Genomic DNA, 18882 nt, shown 5'->3' on the forward strand with positions numbered 1-18882 from the left:
TATCAAAATTGTGAGATGCAGCTGAAGTAGTGCTCAAAGGGAAATTTATAGCTTTAAGATGCCTAAATTAAAATAAAATGCCTAAATTAGAAGAAAAGAAAGGTATAAAATTGTCATTGACCTAAAGGTCTACCTGAATAAGTCAGAAAAAGGAGGAGGAATGTCTACGTAGAAAACCCTAAAGACACTACCAGAAAATTACTAGAGCTAATCAATGAGTATACTAAAGTTGCAGGATATAAAATTAATACACAGAAATCCCTTGCATTCCTATACACTAACAGTGAGAACACAGAAAGGGAAATTAAGGAAATAATCCCATTCACCATTGTGACAAAAATAATAAAATACTTAGGAATAAATTTACCTAAAGAAACAAAAGACCTCTATAGAGAAAACTCTAAAACACTGATGAAAGAAATCAAAGATGACACAAATAGATGGAGAAATATACCATGTTCATGGGTTGGAAGAATCAATATAGTGACAATTAATATGCTACCCAGAGCAATCTATAGATTCAATGTAATCCGTATCAAGCGACCAACAGTATTTTTCGAACTAGAACAAATAATTTCACAATTTGTATGGAGACACAGAAAACCTCAAATAGTCAAAGCAATCTTGAGAAATTAGAATGGAACTGGAGGAATCAACCTGCCTGACTTCAGACTATGCTACAAAGTTACAGTCATCAAGACAGTATGGTGTACTGGCACACAGACAGAAATATAGATCAATGGAACAAAATAGAAAGCCCAGAGATAAATCCGTATACCTATGGACACCTGATCTTTGACAAAGGAGGCAAAAATATACAATGGAGAAAAGACCATCTCTTTAACAAGTGGTGCTGGGAAAACTGGTCAACCACCTGTAAAAGAATGAAACTAGAACACTTTCTATCACCATACACAAAAATAAACTCAAAATGGATTAAAGATCTAAATGTAAGACCAGAAACTATAAAACTCCTGAAGGAAAACATAGGCAGAACACTCTCTGACATAAATCACAGTAGGATCCTCTATGACCCAGAGTAATGGAAATAAAAGCAAAAATAAATAGGACCTAATTAAACTTAAAAGCTTTTACACAACAAAGGAAACTATAAACAAGGTGAAAAGACAGCCTTCAGAATGGGAGAAAATTATAGCAAATGAAGCAACTGATAAAGAATTAATCTTAAAAATACACAAGCAATTCCTACAGCTCAATACCAGAAAAGTAAACAACCCAATCAAAAAATGGGCCAAAGAACTAAACAGACATTTCTCCAAAGAAGACATACAGATGGCTAACAAACACATGAAAAGATGCTCAACATCACTCATTATCAGAGAAATGCAAATCAAAACCACAATGAGGTACCATTTCACGTTGGTCAGAATGGCTACTATCAAAAAGTCTACAAACAATAAATGCTGGAGAAGGTGTGGAGAAAAGAGAACCCTCTTATACTGTTGGTGGGAATGTAAACTAGAATGGCCATTATGAAGAACAATGTGGAGGTTCATTAAAAACCTGGAAATAGTACTGCCAGACCACCCAGCAATCCTGCTGCTGAGCATACACACCAAGGAAACCAGAATTGAAGGAGACACATGTATCCCAATGTTCATTGCAGCACTGTTTACAATAGCTAGGACATGGAAGCAACCTAGATGTGCCTTGGCAGACGAATGGATAAAGTTGTGGTACATATACAGAATGGAATATTACTCAGCTATTAAAACGGCATTTGAGTCAGTTCTAATGAGGTGGATGAAACTGGAGCCTATTATTCAGAGTGAAGTAAGTCAGAAAAATACCAATACAGTATATTAATGCATATATATAGAATTTAGAAAGATAACAACGACACTATATGCAAGACACAAAAGGGACAGCAAAAGAGATATAGAGAACAGATTTTTGGACTCTGTGGGAGAAGGCGAGGGTCAGATGATTTGAGAGAATAGTGTTGAAACGTGTATATTACCATATGTGAGATAGATGACCAGTCCAAGTTTGGTGTGTGAAACAGGGCACTCAAAGCCGGTGCACTGAGAACCCAGAGGGATAGAATGGTGAAGGAGGTGGGAGGCAGGTTTGGGACAGGGGTGACATGTGTACACCCATGGCTGACTCATGTCAGTGTATGGCAAAACCCACTGCAGTATTGTAATTAGCCTCCAATTATAATAAATAAATTAATTTTTTTAAAAAGAAAAAGGAATGACAAGATAGTAGGAGAAAATGGTAAAGTCAAAATAGTAAGAGACAAGAAATGATAAAATCAAGAATAGACATTAATAAAATAGCAACAGTGAAGAAAGCCAGAATTGATTGCAAGATCCCAAAATTGATGAACCATTAGCTAGTTAAATTAGGAAAAAAGAGGACACAAATACCAAAGTCAGGAAAGAGATTATATCATTATCATCTTACAGATGTTAAAAGGACAATAAGAAAATTTTATGAACAACTGTGCCTATCATTTGACAACTTAATGGAATGGAAAAATTCCTCAAAAGACATGAATTACCCAATTGAGACAAGATGAAATAGAAAATCTGAATATCCCTATATCAAAGAAATGAATTTTTGTTATTTAAAAACAATAAAAAACAAAAAGAATAAAATCTGACAGTTTCCATTGTTTCCCCATCTATTTCCCATGAAGTGATGGAACCAGATGCCATGATCTTCGTTTTCTGAATGTTGAGCTTTAAGCCAAGTTTTTCACTCTCCACTTTCACTTTCATCAAGAGGCTTTTAGTTCCTCTTCACTTTCTGCCATAAGGGTGGTATCATCTGCATATCTGAGGTTATTGATATTTCTCCCGGCAATCTTGATTCCAGCTTGTGTTTCTTCCAGTCCAGTGTTTCTCATGATGTACTCTGCGTATAAGTTAAATAAGCAGGGTGAATTTGTTAAGGTCAAAGATAAAATATTAAAAATATATATTGTATTAATTATATATTAACAAAAACATAATATGTGAAAAAAGTGAAAGAGGAGAGTGAAAAAGATTAGTAATAAAGTCAAATAGATTTATTTTTTGCTGTCTAAAAATAGGAAAAGGAGTATGTCAAGGCTGTATATTGTCACCCTGCTTTTGAATTGATGCTTTTGAACTGTGGTGTTGGAGAAGACTCTTGAGAGTCCCTTGGACTGCAAGGAGATCCACCAGTCCATCCTAAAGGAGACCAGTCCTGGGTGTTCACTGGAAGGACTGATGCTGAAGCTGAAACTCCAATATTTTGGCCACCTCATGCAAAGAGTTCACTCATTGGAAAAGACCATGATGCTGGGAGGGATTGGGGGCAGGAGGAGAAGGGGACAACAGAGGATGAGATGGATGGCATCACCGACTCGATGCACATGAGTTTGGGTAAACTCTGGGAGTTGGTGATGGACAGGGAGGCCTGGTGTACTGTGATTCATGGGGTCGCAAAGAGTTGGACACGACTGAGTGACTGAACAGAACTGAACTGAAGCCCATCCAATATATTTAATTTTGTGAGTACATATGATGTTAAAAACTAATTGGTTATCATGGAAGATGATGGAGAACTAATTCATTTTCTTAAAAAATGGTAAAGAGAAAGAGCCAGTTGCTTATCTTGGCTTTCCTGAATGCACTGGTAGGACTGGGTAACTAAATAACAGATGAGGGGACCATATCTCTATAAAATATTCCAACTAAATAATGAAAAAGAATCGATAGATTAGAATATCACTATATTAAAACTCTCAATAAATAGTAAATCAGGCATTGACCAGTAATGGCTATGATAATAGCACCAACATAGAGACAGCCAGACACTATGTGTTCTTTTTAGAATATGACATCACCAGCAGCTTTGTTAAGGGGTGGAGCATGCGTCTGATCAAGCCTCTGGGTCCAGCTACCAATTTGCGAAAAATAGAGTTTGCACTATGAAAGTGTCATCTGCAAAATCTACTCTGAGAAAATTAAATCATATAATACATTTGAAAACATAAACTCTTAGGAAAACATAACGAAAATGGATTGGAGATGGAAGAGAGTGGAAGTAGAAATAAATGTCAGTTGCTTCCTTACTTACGGTGGGAGTATATAGAGAAGATAGCGTAAGAAAGGTATTAGGGCAATGTGTGTGATATGTCAGCTGATGGACTAAACTAATTTACTAAAAGATTCTGAGGATCACAAAGCAAAACTCAACTATGTTTCATGTACTGATTTGAAAATATCTCCGTATTAACGCATTAAAAGATACAACAGATGTAATCTATTATGCTAAAGGATGATGTATATTCAAGTTTTGACAGTTTCTGGCAAGTTTCACAGAAGAATCTGCTGGTGATGGTTTCCACACGAAACTACTAATAGTGTTTACCTCCAAGGAGGTGCTCTCCTGGTCAGCTGAGAAATGGGAGTGGACTGGAGACTTAGTTTTTGCTATATACCTTTGAAAAACTTCCAAATATCACTTACTCAAAAAATCAATAACTTATAGTTAAAAAAAATCCTTCCCAGCCTAGTCTTATGTTCAGCTGAATTGCACATTCATAATACTAGGCACTTACAGAGAAGGGAAAGAAACCCTTAAAGAGACTAATGAACATAGAAAGGAAAGAAGCCATAGTATGTAATGTACAAAGAAGTAAGTAGAGGTACCAAATCTAATTCATTGCCACCCTTCCTCTGTCCTCTACCAGTTCTTTCTCTCTCAGGATAATCATGATTGGCTATATAATGACTGTTTTAAACTATGACTTGACTGATACTGGGCAACACATTTGCAAGTGTCCTGGGAGAAGTCATAAAGAGTTGACTTGAATCTGAGAGCATTACATCAACAAGAACTATGCACTGCAGAAATCCTACCCTTTGGGCTTGGAGGCAGTGACTGGGAAGGTGGATATGGAACTGGCAGGGCCAGTGAGCACCGAGCCCCTTGAGCCCCGGAGGGTAACTGAGCTGGCTGGTGCGCTGGCAGCCATGTGATGCGGCAGGCCGGTGTTCAGCATCAGCATTCAGGATGCCTGCAGGTTCTGTTCATGTCCAGCAGGCTGGTGTTCAGCGTTCAGCATTGAGGATGCCTGCGGGGTGCTGTTCGTGTCCAGCAGGCTGGTGTTCAGCATTCAGGATGCCTGCGGGGTGCTGTTTGTGTCCATGTTCTTCAGGTCCAAGGACGATGACAAGATGGTCTTCCAGACAGAACCTAAGGAAATCAATGATCATACCTCTGACATTAAAAAGGCTCCATGGTGATAAACAGATCCTTTCAGCTGGTGATAAAACTGTTCTACTCTGGGATCACACAACTATGACAGAGGTGAAATCTCTAAGTTTTGATGTCTTTAGTAGTATGGGATATATTCCTAAGGGAATGCCTGGTAATAACGTATGGACCATCTGTTGCTTTTCATAGTGCAGTAAGTTTGGACTCAAATCGTTTGAAGCTCCTGCAACCATCAATTCTGCATCTCTTTGCCCTGAGAATTTCTTGTAGCAGCAAGTGAAGGTTTTAAACCTTATAAATATGATTATAATAGTGAAGATGCATTATAATCCTACAAAGGACACTTTGGTCCCATTCACTGTATGAGGTTTAGGTCTGATGGAGAACTCTGTGCCAGTGGTTCTGAAGATGGAACGTAGAGACTGTGGCAGATTATGGTAGGAAAACCTATGGTGTGCTTCCTGAAGATAGTAGTGAGCTGGCAAAGCTGAGGATCCATTTTTCAGAGCCTACAGAAGAAGAGATAGAAGAAATTGCTTCAGAGAATTCAGATTCCATCTATAGTTCAACTCCTCAAATTATGGCCTGAGCGTCAGACAGATGCCACAGATAGTACACAGCTTACAGACTAAAGCAGAGAGAAGCATCGGCCTCCAAGTTAGTCTCTGGTTAAGGCAAACATGAGCAGTGAATAATGAGGAATATGAATAAGCTCCAGTGCTAGAACTTACCAACTTGGTGATACCTATGAGTGAAAACACAAGAGTATCTATCAGATTAAGACAGATGGAGTTATCCTCTTGTAGTCTGATGGTCTGTTGTCTTTTTAATGAATATATGTAAGCCAACATTCAATTTCTCTTATTACAGTTAGATTTCCGGTAGCTGTTTCTGTTATGAAGAGTGGAAATGTATTGGCCTATTTTTCTGACTCTTCCCTTAAAGCAGAAAGTTGGGTTTGCTTGTTTGCTTTAATTGTAAAGAAGAGGGAATACATGATAAAGCAATGGGTTTGACATCTCTTTCATTGTACACTACTTCTGAACATCTAATTGTTTTGCCTTGTCTCAATAAAATACCTCTAAAACAAAGACGTCCCACCGTTTGTCAAGGGTCAGTCCTCTAAAAGTGTTTGCACTGTGTGTTCCTGTCAATCTTCTCCAAGGTGATTAAGTCAGGGCAAGGATTTATTTCCTACTGACACCTAATTAGGCTTCCCAGGTGGTACAGTGGTAAAGAATCCTCCTGCCAATGCAGGAGAAGCAAGGGACGTGGGTTCAATCTCTGGGTTGGGAAGATCCCCTGGAGGAGGAAATGGCAACCCACTCCAGTATTCTTGCCTGGAAAATTCCATGGACAGAGGAGCCTGGTGAGCTACAGTCCATGGGGTTGCAAAGAGTTGGAATGTGACTGAACCGACCTGCACAACACCTAATCAAAAGGAAAAGAGCAAGAAACATGGTTAGCTCAACTGCTTTACCTTGGTTAGGGAGACAAAAGATTTAAGAATTCAGACCTTTTCGTTGGAGATCGTGATTAACAAGGAATTCTCAGGTGGCTCAGTGGTGAGAAATTCACCTGCCAGTGCAGGAGACACACAAGACGTGGGTTTGACCCCTTGAGTCAGGAAGATCCCCTGGAGGAAGAAATGGCAACCCACTCTAGTATTGTTGCCTGAGAAACCCCATGAACAGAGGAACCTGGCAGACTACAGTCTGTGGAGTCACAAAGAGCCGGACACGACTGAGCAACTGCACACACACTCACTCTATTAGCAAGGACAAACCTAACTAATTCACTGTGCAGTTTAAACCAGACATATTTGTTATTTGTTTTATATATATTATCTTCTGTCTCTATTTGGTATAATTCTTCTTTTTTCCAAGTTAAGAAAATCAGTGTGCTGTAGAAAATACACTTAGACTTACCTATTTATCCCAACTTCAAGGGCGAAATAATAAGCATAGTTTTAAGGAAACATTTAAAAATAGTATTATTTTATTGCATGTGAAAGGTGGTAGTGAATATTCTTTCTGTGAACATAGAGAAATATCAACAGTTTTATTAGCATTTCTGTATTTTGTATGTTCCCCTCTTTTTAAAAAGACTTTTGCTTTATAATCATACATTGTGAAAAATGAGAGGTAAAAATGTCTTCTAATTTTCTTTTTAATTATCATGTGCTCTAAAAGGAACTTGAAGGTGGCCTAGAAGTTTATGGTGAGGGATTATAGGTTGCTTGGTTTGTGTTATATTCACATGGAAGCAAGTGTTTATTGAATGCCTGAATTTACTCACCCCTACAAATTTAGTTTGGAGTCCAAGTCCAAATTAAAGCATTGTCCTTGAAGCATTTGTATATGTTACATTCCTTGTTTTTTTTTGTTTGTTTGTTTTTGTAACAGTTAATTTTTAAAGAGCAACTTTCACCCAAAAAACTGGGCTTCTTAAATGTAATAGAGCTTGTTGGAGCACTTAGTGACATTCTCCATGTTGAGTTCAGGGAAGGAGAACAAGACTTGCTGGTGTTTGATGCTGATATGAAGCCTCTAGCATCTGGTGAGTTGTATTACAGTGTGATGCAAACCTAATGTTTAATTATCTCTGTAAGGACAAGGAAAAAGAATGCATCATTTAGGTAATAATCTTAATTGTAACCACATCAACCAAACAGATGACATGTTAGCCTTGAAACTGTTTCGTGTATAATGACCTCCTTCCTGATGATGTATGTTGGAATAATGCTGCTATGTTAAAATCTGAGTTTTTAAAGTTTACTTTCTTCATTGTTTAGATTTTTTAATAATTCTGAAGAAATAAGTTTTCTAAGATGATGCTCTCACGGGGAAACACTAGGTAGTCCAGTGGCTCTTAACTCGGTTGTTCAGCACTGAGCAGTCTGTGTAATTCTATTACGTAATTACATTATAGTCCATTTAACCAGTCTCCTATCAATGGACATGTAGAGAGTATCCCCTTTTTTGTATTATAAAATATATAGTGTGCAATATCCTTGTGACTACATCTTTGTATAGTTACTAGTGCATTTCTTTAGGAGCTGCTATGGTTTTATGTCTATCTGGAATCCATTTCAGTGTGTCAACCTCTTATAATTGTCATAAACATATAAATTTGAACAAAATATGTGATTGGTTTGGGAATTCCCTAAAAATTAAGAGATTGTATTATGGAACATTAAGTGGTTACATACATTGAGGTTCCATTGTACATTAGTAGTACAAGTAGTTATACTGTACATTAAGCAACAGTGAATGTTCACAGCTAAAGTTGAACAAGAAATAAATTGAAATAAGGATGTTGAAAAATAAAACCTTTCACCAAAGTTTAAAAAACCTTACCAGACTTCTCTTCCAACCTCCGCCCCCATCATAAATAATGTAAGATTTGTTCCCATCTGGAACTTCCCTTGTGTCTCTCCATACTGAAAGGTCTGCAAAGACAGGTTCGTATCTATCATTATCTGCCCAGTGCCTGGCACATAGAATGTGCTTAATAATAGTTTACAGGTTATTTTAATAGATACACATAGGTTTCTCTATCGGTCATTTCAGATGGAGCTGTGTCATCAGTCAGAAATTCATTTTTAGTTCAATCAGATAAGAAAATAGAAGCCAAAGCTTGTGTGTCCAGTCCCCCTAGAAATTCACTGTCTACTGCTGTTATCAAGGAGACTACTTGGGATTGCCCTTCAAAAAACCATAAGGAACCAGAACAGAAGATTTTCAAGAAGCCTAATCTGGTGGTAAAACCTTTGCAGCTGGTGAGTATGGTTTGATGTCTGTCTTCAAGTAATGGAGATTCAGCATTATGAAAAGTAACTGAATGAGTGTTTCTTTAGACAAAATTTCTGTTTGAGAAAAACTCTTATTTCTGGACATATGATTTCTTAGACAAGACCAGAACTTTGGTCTGAAGTCATCTTATACAGTGTTCATTCTGGTTTTCAGTCTTTTATATAACTAGCTTTCCTTGAGTCTCATTTCAGAGTTTTCAGTTGGCTTTGAAGAGTTGACTGTTGTTTGAGGATGACATTGCTTGACAGATGTTGATTCTCTGTCCATCTGTTTCTGTAGGCTTGAAAACCCTTCAGGGCTTCAGAGGGAAGAACTGAGAAGCTTGGCTGTAACCGTATTCTCAATACTTAGCTGTAGGTTGCCCCTGCACCTAGCCTAAGTTGTAGGGTGCTTTTCTCTTTTATTTGATCTCTACACACACACTTCTCCGCTTTTGTGTTCTCATCTCCTGTTAGTTATTTTGTCATTATTAAGAAATTAGTTGCTTCCTCTTCCCTTTTGCCCTTCATACCTGGTTTCTTTCATGGAGGGAAAACATTTTATTTGGAGAGCCTGCTGTATTTTCTAGAGGATGATAGAAAAGCCTAAAGGAAAATAGTATATTTTAGAATGAAAGTGTTTGAGAAGCCCCATTTTTGGTTGGAAGAGTAGTCTGAAATTTAATCCATTCTTTCAAGTTGCCTTTGTTGGTAGGATTGGTTAGGATGAGGCTGTATCTTATTTAGGCTGTAACTTAGTTCACCCTAAATATTTGAAGCACCATGTTTTCAGTTTTGTACAGGGCAGTTGTGTGCGACACACTTTTAACTCTCTTTATGTACTTGACTTTTAAGTCTCTTTATGTACTTTCACTCTCTTTATGTACAGTACTTTTTGTACTTTAGGTAAGGATCATCTTGGAAATTGTTTTAAAGGCATAACTGTGGGTCTCACTTCCAGATATTCTGAATCACTGAATCTGGGCTAGAGCCTAAGAATTTTCATTTTTATAATTTGCCAGGTGTTTCTAGTAAAGGTAACTCATGAAATATACTTTAAGAAACATTGTCAAAGTTTGACATGTTACTCAAAGATTTATAGTGGTTTCTTTTTTTAATTTGTAGCAAGTAGAAATGAACAAATCCCAGCTCAACTTGGCAATGGCAAATCATGACATCCCACCAGATGCTGTGCGGGACAAGAAATTATGCAGACTGCCCCCATTAGATACCAGTACCCTCGTGGGTGTCTTTGTGGAGTATATCCTCTCTCCTAGTCAATTCTACATCCGAATCTACAGCAGGGATTCATCAGAGTTACTTGAGGACATGATGATTGAAATGCGGTAGGATTCTGTTATTTTCAATGTATTTTTCACATACCTTGTTAAGTCAGTTCTCAAACATTTTGGTCTCAGGGGTTTTAAAAATTAAGGACTCAGAAGAGCCTTTGTTTATCAGTATTTATTGTACCAAAAATAAAACAGTGAGAATGTAAAATATTGCTTAAAAATCATGATAAGTTCATTTTTCTGAATATAATATTTTTATGGAAAATAGCTGTAGTTGGCTTACTAGAAGAAAGTTGTATTTCAGTATCTGCTTCTGCTTTTAATTTCTTGAGATACATTCTTTTGGTGAAAGCTTATGAAAACATCTGGCCTCAAATAGGTACATAGTTGGGAAAAAGAGTATTTTAACAGCCTTTTCAGAAAATTGTGAATATTATTTTGATAGTATATGAAACCTTGACAATTAGTGGTTTCTTAAGGTTTGATGTAATGTGGAATTTGAACTTTTCAAACTCTTACTATGTTAAAATCCATTTTTTAACTTTGCACTTTGAATGGATCCAGGATTAGCTATGTAATTGCAGGCTCTAGTGCAAAATTGACATGCAAGACTTCTTGTTTAAAAATGAAGAATTTCAAAACAGCAGTAGCAGAGCATTATTAGAGTAAACATTCAGTTCAGTTCAGTCACTCAGTCGTGTCTGACTCTTTGCAACCCCATGGACTGCAGCACGCCAGGCTTCTCTGTCCATTGCCAACTGCCAGAGCTTGCTCAAACTCATATCCATTGAGTTGGTGATGCCATCCAACCATCTCATCCTCTGTCACTTCCTTCTCCTCCTGCCTTCAGTCTTTCCCAGCATCAGGGCCTTTCCAATGAATCAGTTCTTTGCATCAGGTGGCCGAAGTATTGGAGCTCAAGCTTCAGCATCAGTCCTTCCAATGAATATTCAGGACTGATTTCCTTTAGGATGGACTGGTTGAATCTCCTTGCAGTCCAAGGGACTCTCAAGAGTCTTCTCCAACACCACAGTTCAAAAGCATCAATTCTTTGGCACTCAGCTTTCTTTATGATCCAACTCTAACATCCATACATGACTACTAGAAAAACCACAGCTTTGACTAAACGGATCTTTGTTGGCTAGTGAAGTTGCTCAGTCGTCTCCGACTCTTTGTGACCCTGTGGACTGTAACTTACCAGTATCCTCTGTACATGGGATTTTCTAGGCAAGAGTACTGGAGTGGGTTTCCATTTCCTTCTCCAGGGTATCTTCCCAACTCAGGGATCAAACCAGGGTCTCCTGCATTGCAGGCAGACGCTTTACCATCTGAGCCACCAGGAAAACCTTGCCGAAGGTTTGTCGGCAAACCTGTGTAATATTCTGCCTAGATTGGTGATAGCTTTTCTTGCATGGAGCAAGTGTCTTTTAATTTCATGGCTGCAGTCACCGTCTGCAGTGGTTTTGAAGCCCAAGAAAATAAAGTCTGACACTGTTTCCACTGTTTCCCCATCTATTTCCCATGAAGTGATGGAAGCAGATGCCATGATCATAGTTTTCTGAATGTTGAGCTTTAAGCTAACTTTTTCACTCTCCTCTTTCACTTTCATCAAGAGGCTCTTTAGTTCCTCTTCGCTTTCTGCCATAAAGGTGATGTGATCTTCATATCTGAGGTTATTGATGTTTCTTCTGGCAATCCTGATTCCAGCTTGTGCTTCATCTAGCCTGGCATTTCACATGATGTACTCTGCATGTAAGTTAAACAATCTGGGTGACAATATACAGCCTTGATGTACTCCTTTCCCACTTTGGAACCAGTCTGTTGTTCCACGTCCAGTTCTAACTGTTGCTTCTTGACCTGAATACAGATTTCTCCAGAGGCAGTTAAGGTGGCCTGGTATTCCATCTCTTGAAGAATTTCCCACAGTTTGTTGTGATCCACACAGTCAAAGGCTTTGGAGTAGTCAATAAAGCAGAAGTAGATGTTTTTCTGGAACTCTCTTGCTTTTTCTGTGATCCAGTGGATGTTGGCAATTTGATCTCTGGTTCCTCTGCCTTTTCTGAATCTAACTTGAACATCTGGAAGTTCTTGGTTCATGTATTGTTGAAACCTAGCTTGGAAAATTTTGAGCATTGCTTTGCTAGGATGTGAGATGAGTGCAATTGTGCAGTAGTTTGAACATGCTTTGGCATTGCCTTTCTTTGGGATCGGGATGAAAACTGACCTTTTCCAGTCCTGTGGCCACTGCTGAGTTTTCCAAATTTGCTGGCATACTGAATGCAGCACTTGCACAGCATCATCTTTTGGGACTTGAAATAGCTCAACTGGAATTCCATTACCTCCACTAGTTTTGTTGGTAGTGATGCTTCCTAAGGCCTACCTGACTTCGGACTCCAGGATTTCTGGATCATGAAGATCCTTTTTGTATAGTACTTCTGTTTATTCTTGCCACCTCTTAATATCTTCTGCTTCTGTTAGGTCCATACCGTTTCTGTCTTTTATTGTGCCCATCTTTGCATGGAATGTTCCCTTGGTATCTCTAATTTTCTGGAAGAGATCTCTGGTCTTTCCCATTCTATTGTTTTCCCCTATTTCTTTGCATGGATCCCTGAGGAAGGCTTTCTTATCTCTCCTTGCTATTCTTTGAAACTCTGCATTCAAATGGGTATATCTTTCCTTTTCTCCTTTGCCTTTAGCGTGTCTTCTTTTCTTAGCTATTTGTAAGGCCTCCTCAGACAGCAATTTAGCCTTTCTTTTTCTTGGGGATGGTCTTGATCACTGCCTCCTGTATAGTGTCACAAACCTCTGTCCATAGTTCCTTAGGCACTCTTTAACTATCAGATCTAATCCCTTGAGTGTGTTTGTCACTTTCCACTGTATAAGTAAGCATAGAGACCTTCTAAGTGTGGACTCAATGGAACTGGCCCTCAATTTTACCACCATTTGTGATTTTAAAACATCATGCATTGGTCTTTTGGAAAATACTGGTGCAGTGAGTTATATACATCTTCCAAATGTGGATGTTTCATCACACAATATATTTTTAAAAAATCACACTCATCAGTATCTCTGATATCATCAGAAGAGTATTATGTATTAGGAAGCTGTCAAGCTCACAGTGCTAGATGTAACATTTCAAAAATTTTAATTGGAAAGGTTTGAATTTTATCATTGACAATAAATACTGTAAGTGTTTTCCTGGAAGTGACAAGCCCACTTCATTCTTGAGAAAGTGTGAGTCAAATACCCAAATCTGAATAAACGTAGTTTCTGAGTGGACCTTTCAAGCAAAAATGGTGTTTAATAGTGTCTTATTCATCTTCCAACTAAAAACAATACTCCACACGCACATACACACACGCAGAGCAGCTAGTTCAGTTCACAACTGAAATCCGTTAAGTGCTTTTCCTTAAGGCAACTTAGGAAGCATTGTACTTCCATTTTTGTTACAGAGAATATTGAAAAGAAAGTCACTCTGTGTTTGAGATTTAATACACTTAATAATTTTTATTGCTTTATCATGGACATTCTTAAGTGAAATTAGCCTTTTTTTTTCTTTAAAAAAATTTAATTGGAATGCATAGCAGTGAAAAATAAATGACTACTAGTACAGTTGAATCAGAGAAGGCAATGGCAACCCACTCCAGTACTCTTGCCTGGAAAATCCCATGGACGGAGGAGCCTGGTAGGCTGCAGTCCATGGGGTCGCGAAGAGTCGGACATGACTAAGTGACTTCACTTTCACTTTTCACTTTGATGCATTGGAGAAGGAAATGGCAACCCACTCCAGTGTTCTTGCCTGGAGAATCCCAGGGATGAGATAGCCTGGTGGGCTGCTGTCTCTGGGGTCGCACAGAGTCGGACACGACTGGAGCGACTTAGCAGCAGCAGCAGCAGCAGTACAGTTGAATGTCATTGGTTTGATTCAGCAAAGGCACCTGGAGTTTTACCCTTTTGTAAAACTTTGTAAAAGCAAAGGCACCATTGCTTTCATACCATCAATGCAAATGTTAACCCAGTGAAAAGGGCAAATAATTATTTTCGTAATAATACAATATATTAAAATAGCTTTGATCTTATGAACTCTTTGAAAGTATGTCAGGGTCCCAGGAATTTGTAAACTGCACTTGGAGAATTACTGCTCTAAATTATCTTTTTTCTATTGAATAATGATGTCTTTTGTTAGTAAACACTATGTAAAATGTTTACATTTTCATTCACTAGATTTATTCATGAACAGCAATCTGATTTTTACATTGGTGTCACATATAAGAGTAATTTATTTTGTATCTCTCCAAAAGCATACTGTGTTTTTACTAAGTAGACTATATCACTATATTATATATATCACTATATTATATACTGTATCACTATATATATGTATGCCAAGAATACTTGGTATAATGTTAATAATGATCACTTAGTAAATTTCTATTTGAAGAAGTTTATTGGTAAAGAGAAAGAATTTGGACATGAAAAAGAAAATTAATTGGTATCGGTAATAAGCATTACCAAATCAGAAAAAGTGAGAATTTTTCTTTGCCTTTTGCCAAGACTTTCCTGCTCTTGATAACATCAGTAAAACTGAACTTTAATTTTTTTCTTTTTCTATGGATTTCTTTTATGGAATTCTGCAGGCGCTGTTATTCTAATCAGTTGGTTTCTGATCGATATGCCATGCCAGAGTGTTTTATCCAGCCAGGACATCTCTGTTGTGTAAGGATTTCTGAGGATAAGTGGTGGTATCGGGTCATTATCCATCGAATTCTTGGGAAACAGGAAGTTGAAGTGTTCTATCCAGATTTTGGAAACATTGGAACTGTTCAGAAGTCTTCCCTGAGGTTCCTCAAGTGAGTTAATAAATTCATTAAGAACAATTTAGGTTTGAACCATAATGCTGGAGTTGTGGGGGAGTGAGGACCTCTCTTCCTTTTCTCCTGCCTCCATCCTTTCTACCCCTTTCTTCTGAGTGCAGATTTGGCAAATGGTCATTTAGTTTCACAGCTGGATTACAATCTCTTGTGTTTTCTGTCACATGACTGTGAATCTGAATGGACCATGAGACTAAATTTCATCCTCTTATTAAGAAAATGATGCTTTGGGTCATGCTAAGAGTTGCATTTATATATCATGAAGTTTGGACTGTTTCCACCTATATTTTAATTTCATGGTTTCAAAGACTTGTTATGTTTTACGAATTTCTTTCTTAGACAGTAGTGTGAAGCGGTAAGACATTTCATGTAAAAATGCATGCATTAAATACTCTGAGATGGTGTAAAAAACTGAAATCAAGAAGTGGATAAGACTTGCACCACAGCTACTGAAGCCCACATGCCTGGAGTTCGTGCTTTACAACAGGAGAAGCCACCTCAGTGGAAGCCCGCGCACTGCAGTGAAGAGCAGCCACCGCTTGCTGCAACTAGGGAAAGCCCACATGCAGCAAGAAGATCTAGCACAGCCAAAAATACATAATTTTTTTTTAAAGAAAGGGATAAGAGATTCCATAAAATGCAGTTTTAAAATATTAAATATTCATATATTTGTCTGTTGCAGGTGCTGCTACACAAAGCTTCCTGCTCAGGCTATCCCTTGTTCTTTGGCATGGGTGAGACCAGTAGAGGTATGTTTGTTTGCTCTCCATTTAATAAGCAAACATTTGATGCCAAGAACAATTCTAAGTTCTCAGGATAAAAAAATAAAACATGAAAAAGAAAGTCATTGTAGAAAGAATGGGAGAAAGGCATGTAGACAAAAATAATTGTACTTGTCAGATTTCCTAGGGAGTTTTATAGTGTATGACAGAAATACAGAAGGACAGCCCTTGTTTCTGTTCAAGGTAATCAGAGACGGTGTCTTAAAAGAGGTGACATTTGCATGAAACTTTGAAGGAAGATTAGCACCATAACTGAACAAACAAGAAAGACATTCCAGGCGAAGGAAGAGTAGCATGAAGTATCTCAAATTTGAGGAATTTTAAGTGGTTCTGTTTGGCTATGTAATAGAGGATGAGCTGCAGTTGGTGCATGGCAAATGATGTCAGAGAAACAGGAGACTAAGGTGGAGACCTGTAGCCATGTGTGGGAGTCTGGACATTGTCCTTTATTGTTTTAAAAACTTTTTTTTTCTTGTATTGGCGTATAGCTAGTTAACAAACAATGTTGTGATAGTTCAGATGGACAGCAAAGGGATTCAGCCATACATATACATGTATTCATTCTCTCCCAAACTCCTGTCCCATCCAGGCTACCACATAACATTGAACAGAGTTCAATTATCTTAGGTTAGGTTGGGTATCTGTTTTAAATATAGCAGTGTGTACATGCTGGGTGTTGTCCTTTAGTTTCTAGGGAGCAACTAAAGAGAACTGCCACAATCAGAAATACATTTTTAAAAGAGTTCTCTAGTGACATTGTTGTAGGAGATGTTTGGTATGGGGTGGAACAGGAGCCATTTTCATCCATATAGATACATATATTTGTGTAGTTATAATTATGCACCTAATTTTGTTTTTTTTTTTTTCCCCTCAGAACTCTTAATTATCCATACTGTACACATTTATTATCCCATATTGGTCTGTTTAAATAACTTATCAGTAGCTTCCATTTGTTGTTGTTGTTCAGTTGCTAAGTTGTGCCTCACTCTTTGCGACCCCGAGGACTGCAGCACACCAGGCTTCCCTGTCTTTCACTTGTCTCCCAGCGTGTGCTCAGATTCACGTCCACTGAGTCGGTGATGCGATTTAACCATTTCATCCTCTGCCACCCTCTTCTCCTTTTGCCTTCAATATAGTATTAGAACTATCTGCTAATGAAATTGAAGTTTACAAATTTACTCTTTAGGAAACAAAACTATATTATTGAGGTAACATTGATGTATAACATTATGTTTATAATATTGATTTATAACATTATGTGTACAACATTGTATTTCCACTTCTATATACATATATCCTACTACGTACTCACTACCAAAAGTTTATTTTCCATCAGATGACCCAACCCCCTTTACCCATTTGCCCACCCCCTCTTCCCTCTCCTCTGATAACCATTACTCTGTTCTCCGTATGTACATATTTGTGTGTTTGGTTTGTTCATTATTTTTTGCTTGTTTATTAGTTTTTAAATACTCTACAAAGTGAAATCATGTGATATATGTCTTTATCCATCTGACTTATTTTATTCAGCATAAAATGCTCAAGTTTAATCCATGTTGTTGCAAATGGTAAGGTCACATCTTTTTTTTTTTAATAGCTGAGCACTATTCCATTATATTTATATGCCACATTTTCTTTATCTATTCTGCTGTTGATGGGCACTTCACTTGATTCATATCTTGGCTATTTAAATAATGCCAAAGAACGTGAGGGTGCAGATATATTTTCCAATTAGTGTTTTCATATTCTTTGGATAAATACCCAGAAGTGCGATAGCTGGATCATATGGTAGTTCTAGTCTTAATTTTTTGAGGAATCTCCATACTGTCTCTGTCTGTCCACCAATTTACTTTCTCACCAGTACTGTATATGAGAGTTCCCTTTTCTCCACATCATTGCCAACACTTCTATTTCTTACCTTTTTGATAATAGCCATTCTTACAGGTGTAAGGTGCTGTCAAACTGTGGGTTTGATTTTTATTTCCATAATAATTAGTGCTGTTGAGTATCTTTTCATGTACCTGTTGGCCATTTGTATATTGTCTTTGGAAAATGTCTCTTCAGTTTCTTTACCCATTTTCGAAACAGACTGTTTTTGTTGTTGTTGAGTTGTATGAGTTCTTTATATGCTTTGGATAAACCTCGTATCAGATATATCATTAGCAAAAATCCTCTCCTATTTGGTAGACAGTCTTGTTATATATGGAGAAGGAAATGGCACCCCACTCCAGTATTCTTGCCTGGAGAATCCCATGGACGGAGGAGCTTGGTGGGCTACAGTCCATGGGTCGCAAAGAGTTGGACACGAGGGAGCGACTTCACTTTCACTTTCACTTGTTATATTGCTAATTTCCTTTGCTGTGCAAAAGCTTTTTAGCTTGGTGTAGTCCCTTTTATTTATTTTTGCTTTTGTTTTCCTTGCCTGTGGAGACATATCTAAGGAGATATTGCTAAGACTGATGCCAAAGAGCATACTGCCTGTGTTTTCTTCCAGGAGCTTTATTTAGTCTCAGGTCTTACGTTTAGTCCCGGGCTTCCCTGATAGCTCAGTTGATAAAGAATCTGCCTGCAATGCAGGAGACCTGGGTGCAATCCCTGGGTTGGAAAGATCCCCTAGAGAAGGAAAAGGCTACCCACTCCAGTATTCTGGCCTGGAGAATTCCAGAACTGTATAGTCCGTAGGGTCACAAAGAGTTGGACACTACTGAGTGACTTTCACTTACATTTACGTCTTTAGTCCCTTTTGAGTTGATTTGTGTATATGGTGGGAGATAATGGTCTGTGCTCTAGTTGCAGTATGTGGCTTCTCCTGTTGCGGAGCCTGGGCTCTAGGGTGCACAGGCTTCAGTAGTCGCAGCATGAGGGCTCAGCAGTTGTGGCCCACAGACTTAGTTGCCCTTGGAGCGTGTGGGATTTTCCCGGACCAG

At 38.0% G+C, this 18882-nt stretch overlaps 1 protein-coding gene and 1 pseudogene across 2 annotated transcripts in view; both read left to right on the forward strand.

Annotated features, from left to right (window-relative positions):
* The window catches only part of TDRD5 (tudor domain containing 5), an 87414-nt gene that overhangs the window by 46497 nt on the left and 22035 nt on the right, over positions 1-18882 (forward strand). For both annotated transcript variants that reach the window (XM_060396647.1, XM_042229419.2), the window contains exons 7-11: positions 7623-7776; positions 8790-8998; positions 10136-10356; positions 14940-15152; positions 15856-15922. In XM_060396647.1, coding sequence (XP_060252630.1) covers positions 7623-7776; positions 8790-8998; positions 10136-10356; positions 14940-15152; positions 15856-15922 — 864 coding nt within the window. The remainder of the gene's footprint in view (positions 1-7622; positions 7777-8789; positions 8999-10135; positions 10357-14939; positions 15153-15855; positions 15923-18882) is intronic.
* LOC114117310 (serine-threonine kinase receptor-associated protein-like) lies at positions 4896-5806 on the forward strand (annotated as a pseudogene).

The sequence above is a fragment of the Ovis aries genome, chromosome 12, assembly GCF_016772045.2.
Source record: "Ovis aries strain OAR_USU_Benz2616 breed Rambouillet chromosome 12, ARS-UI_Ramb_v3.0, whole genome shotgun sequence".
Taxonomy (NCBI): Eukaryota; Metazoa; Chordata; class Mammalia; order Artiodactyla; family Bovidae; genus Ovis; species Ovis aries.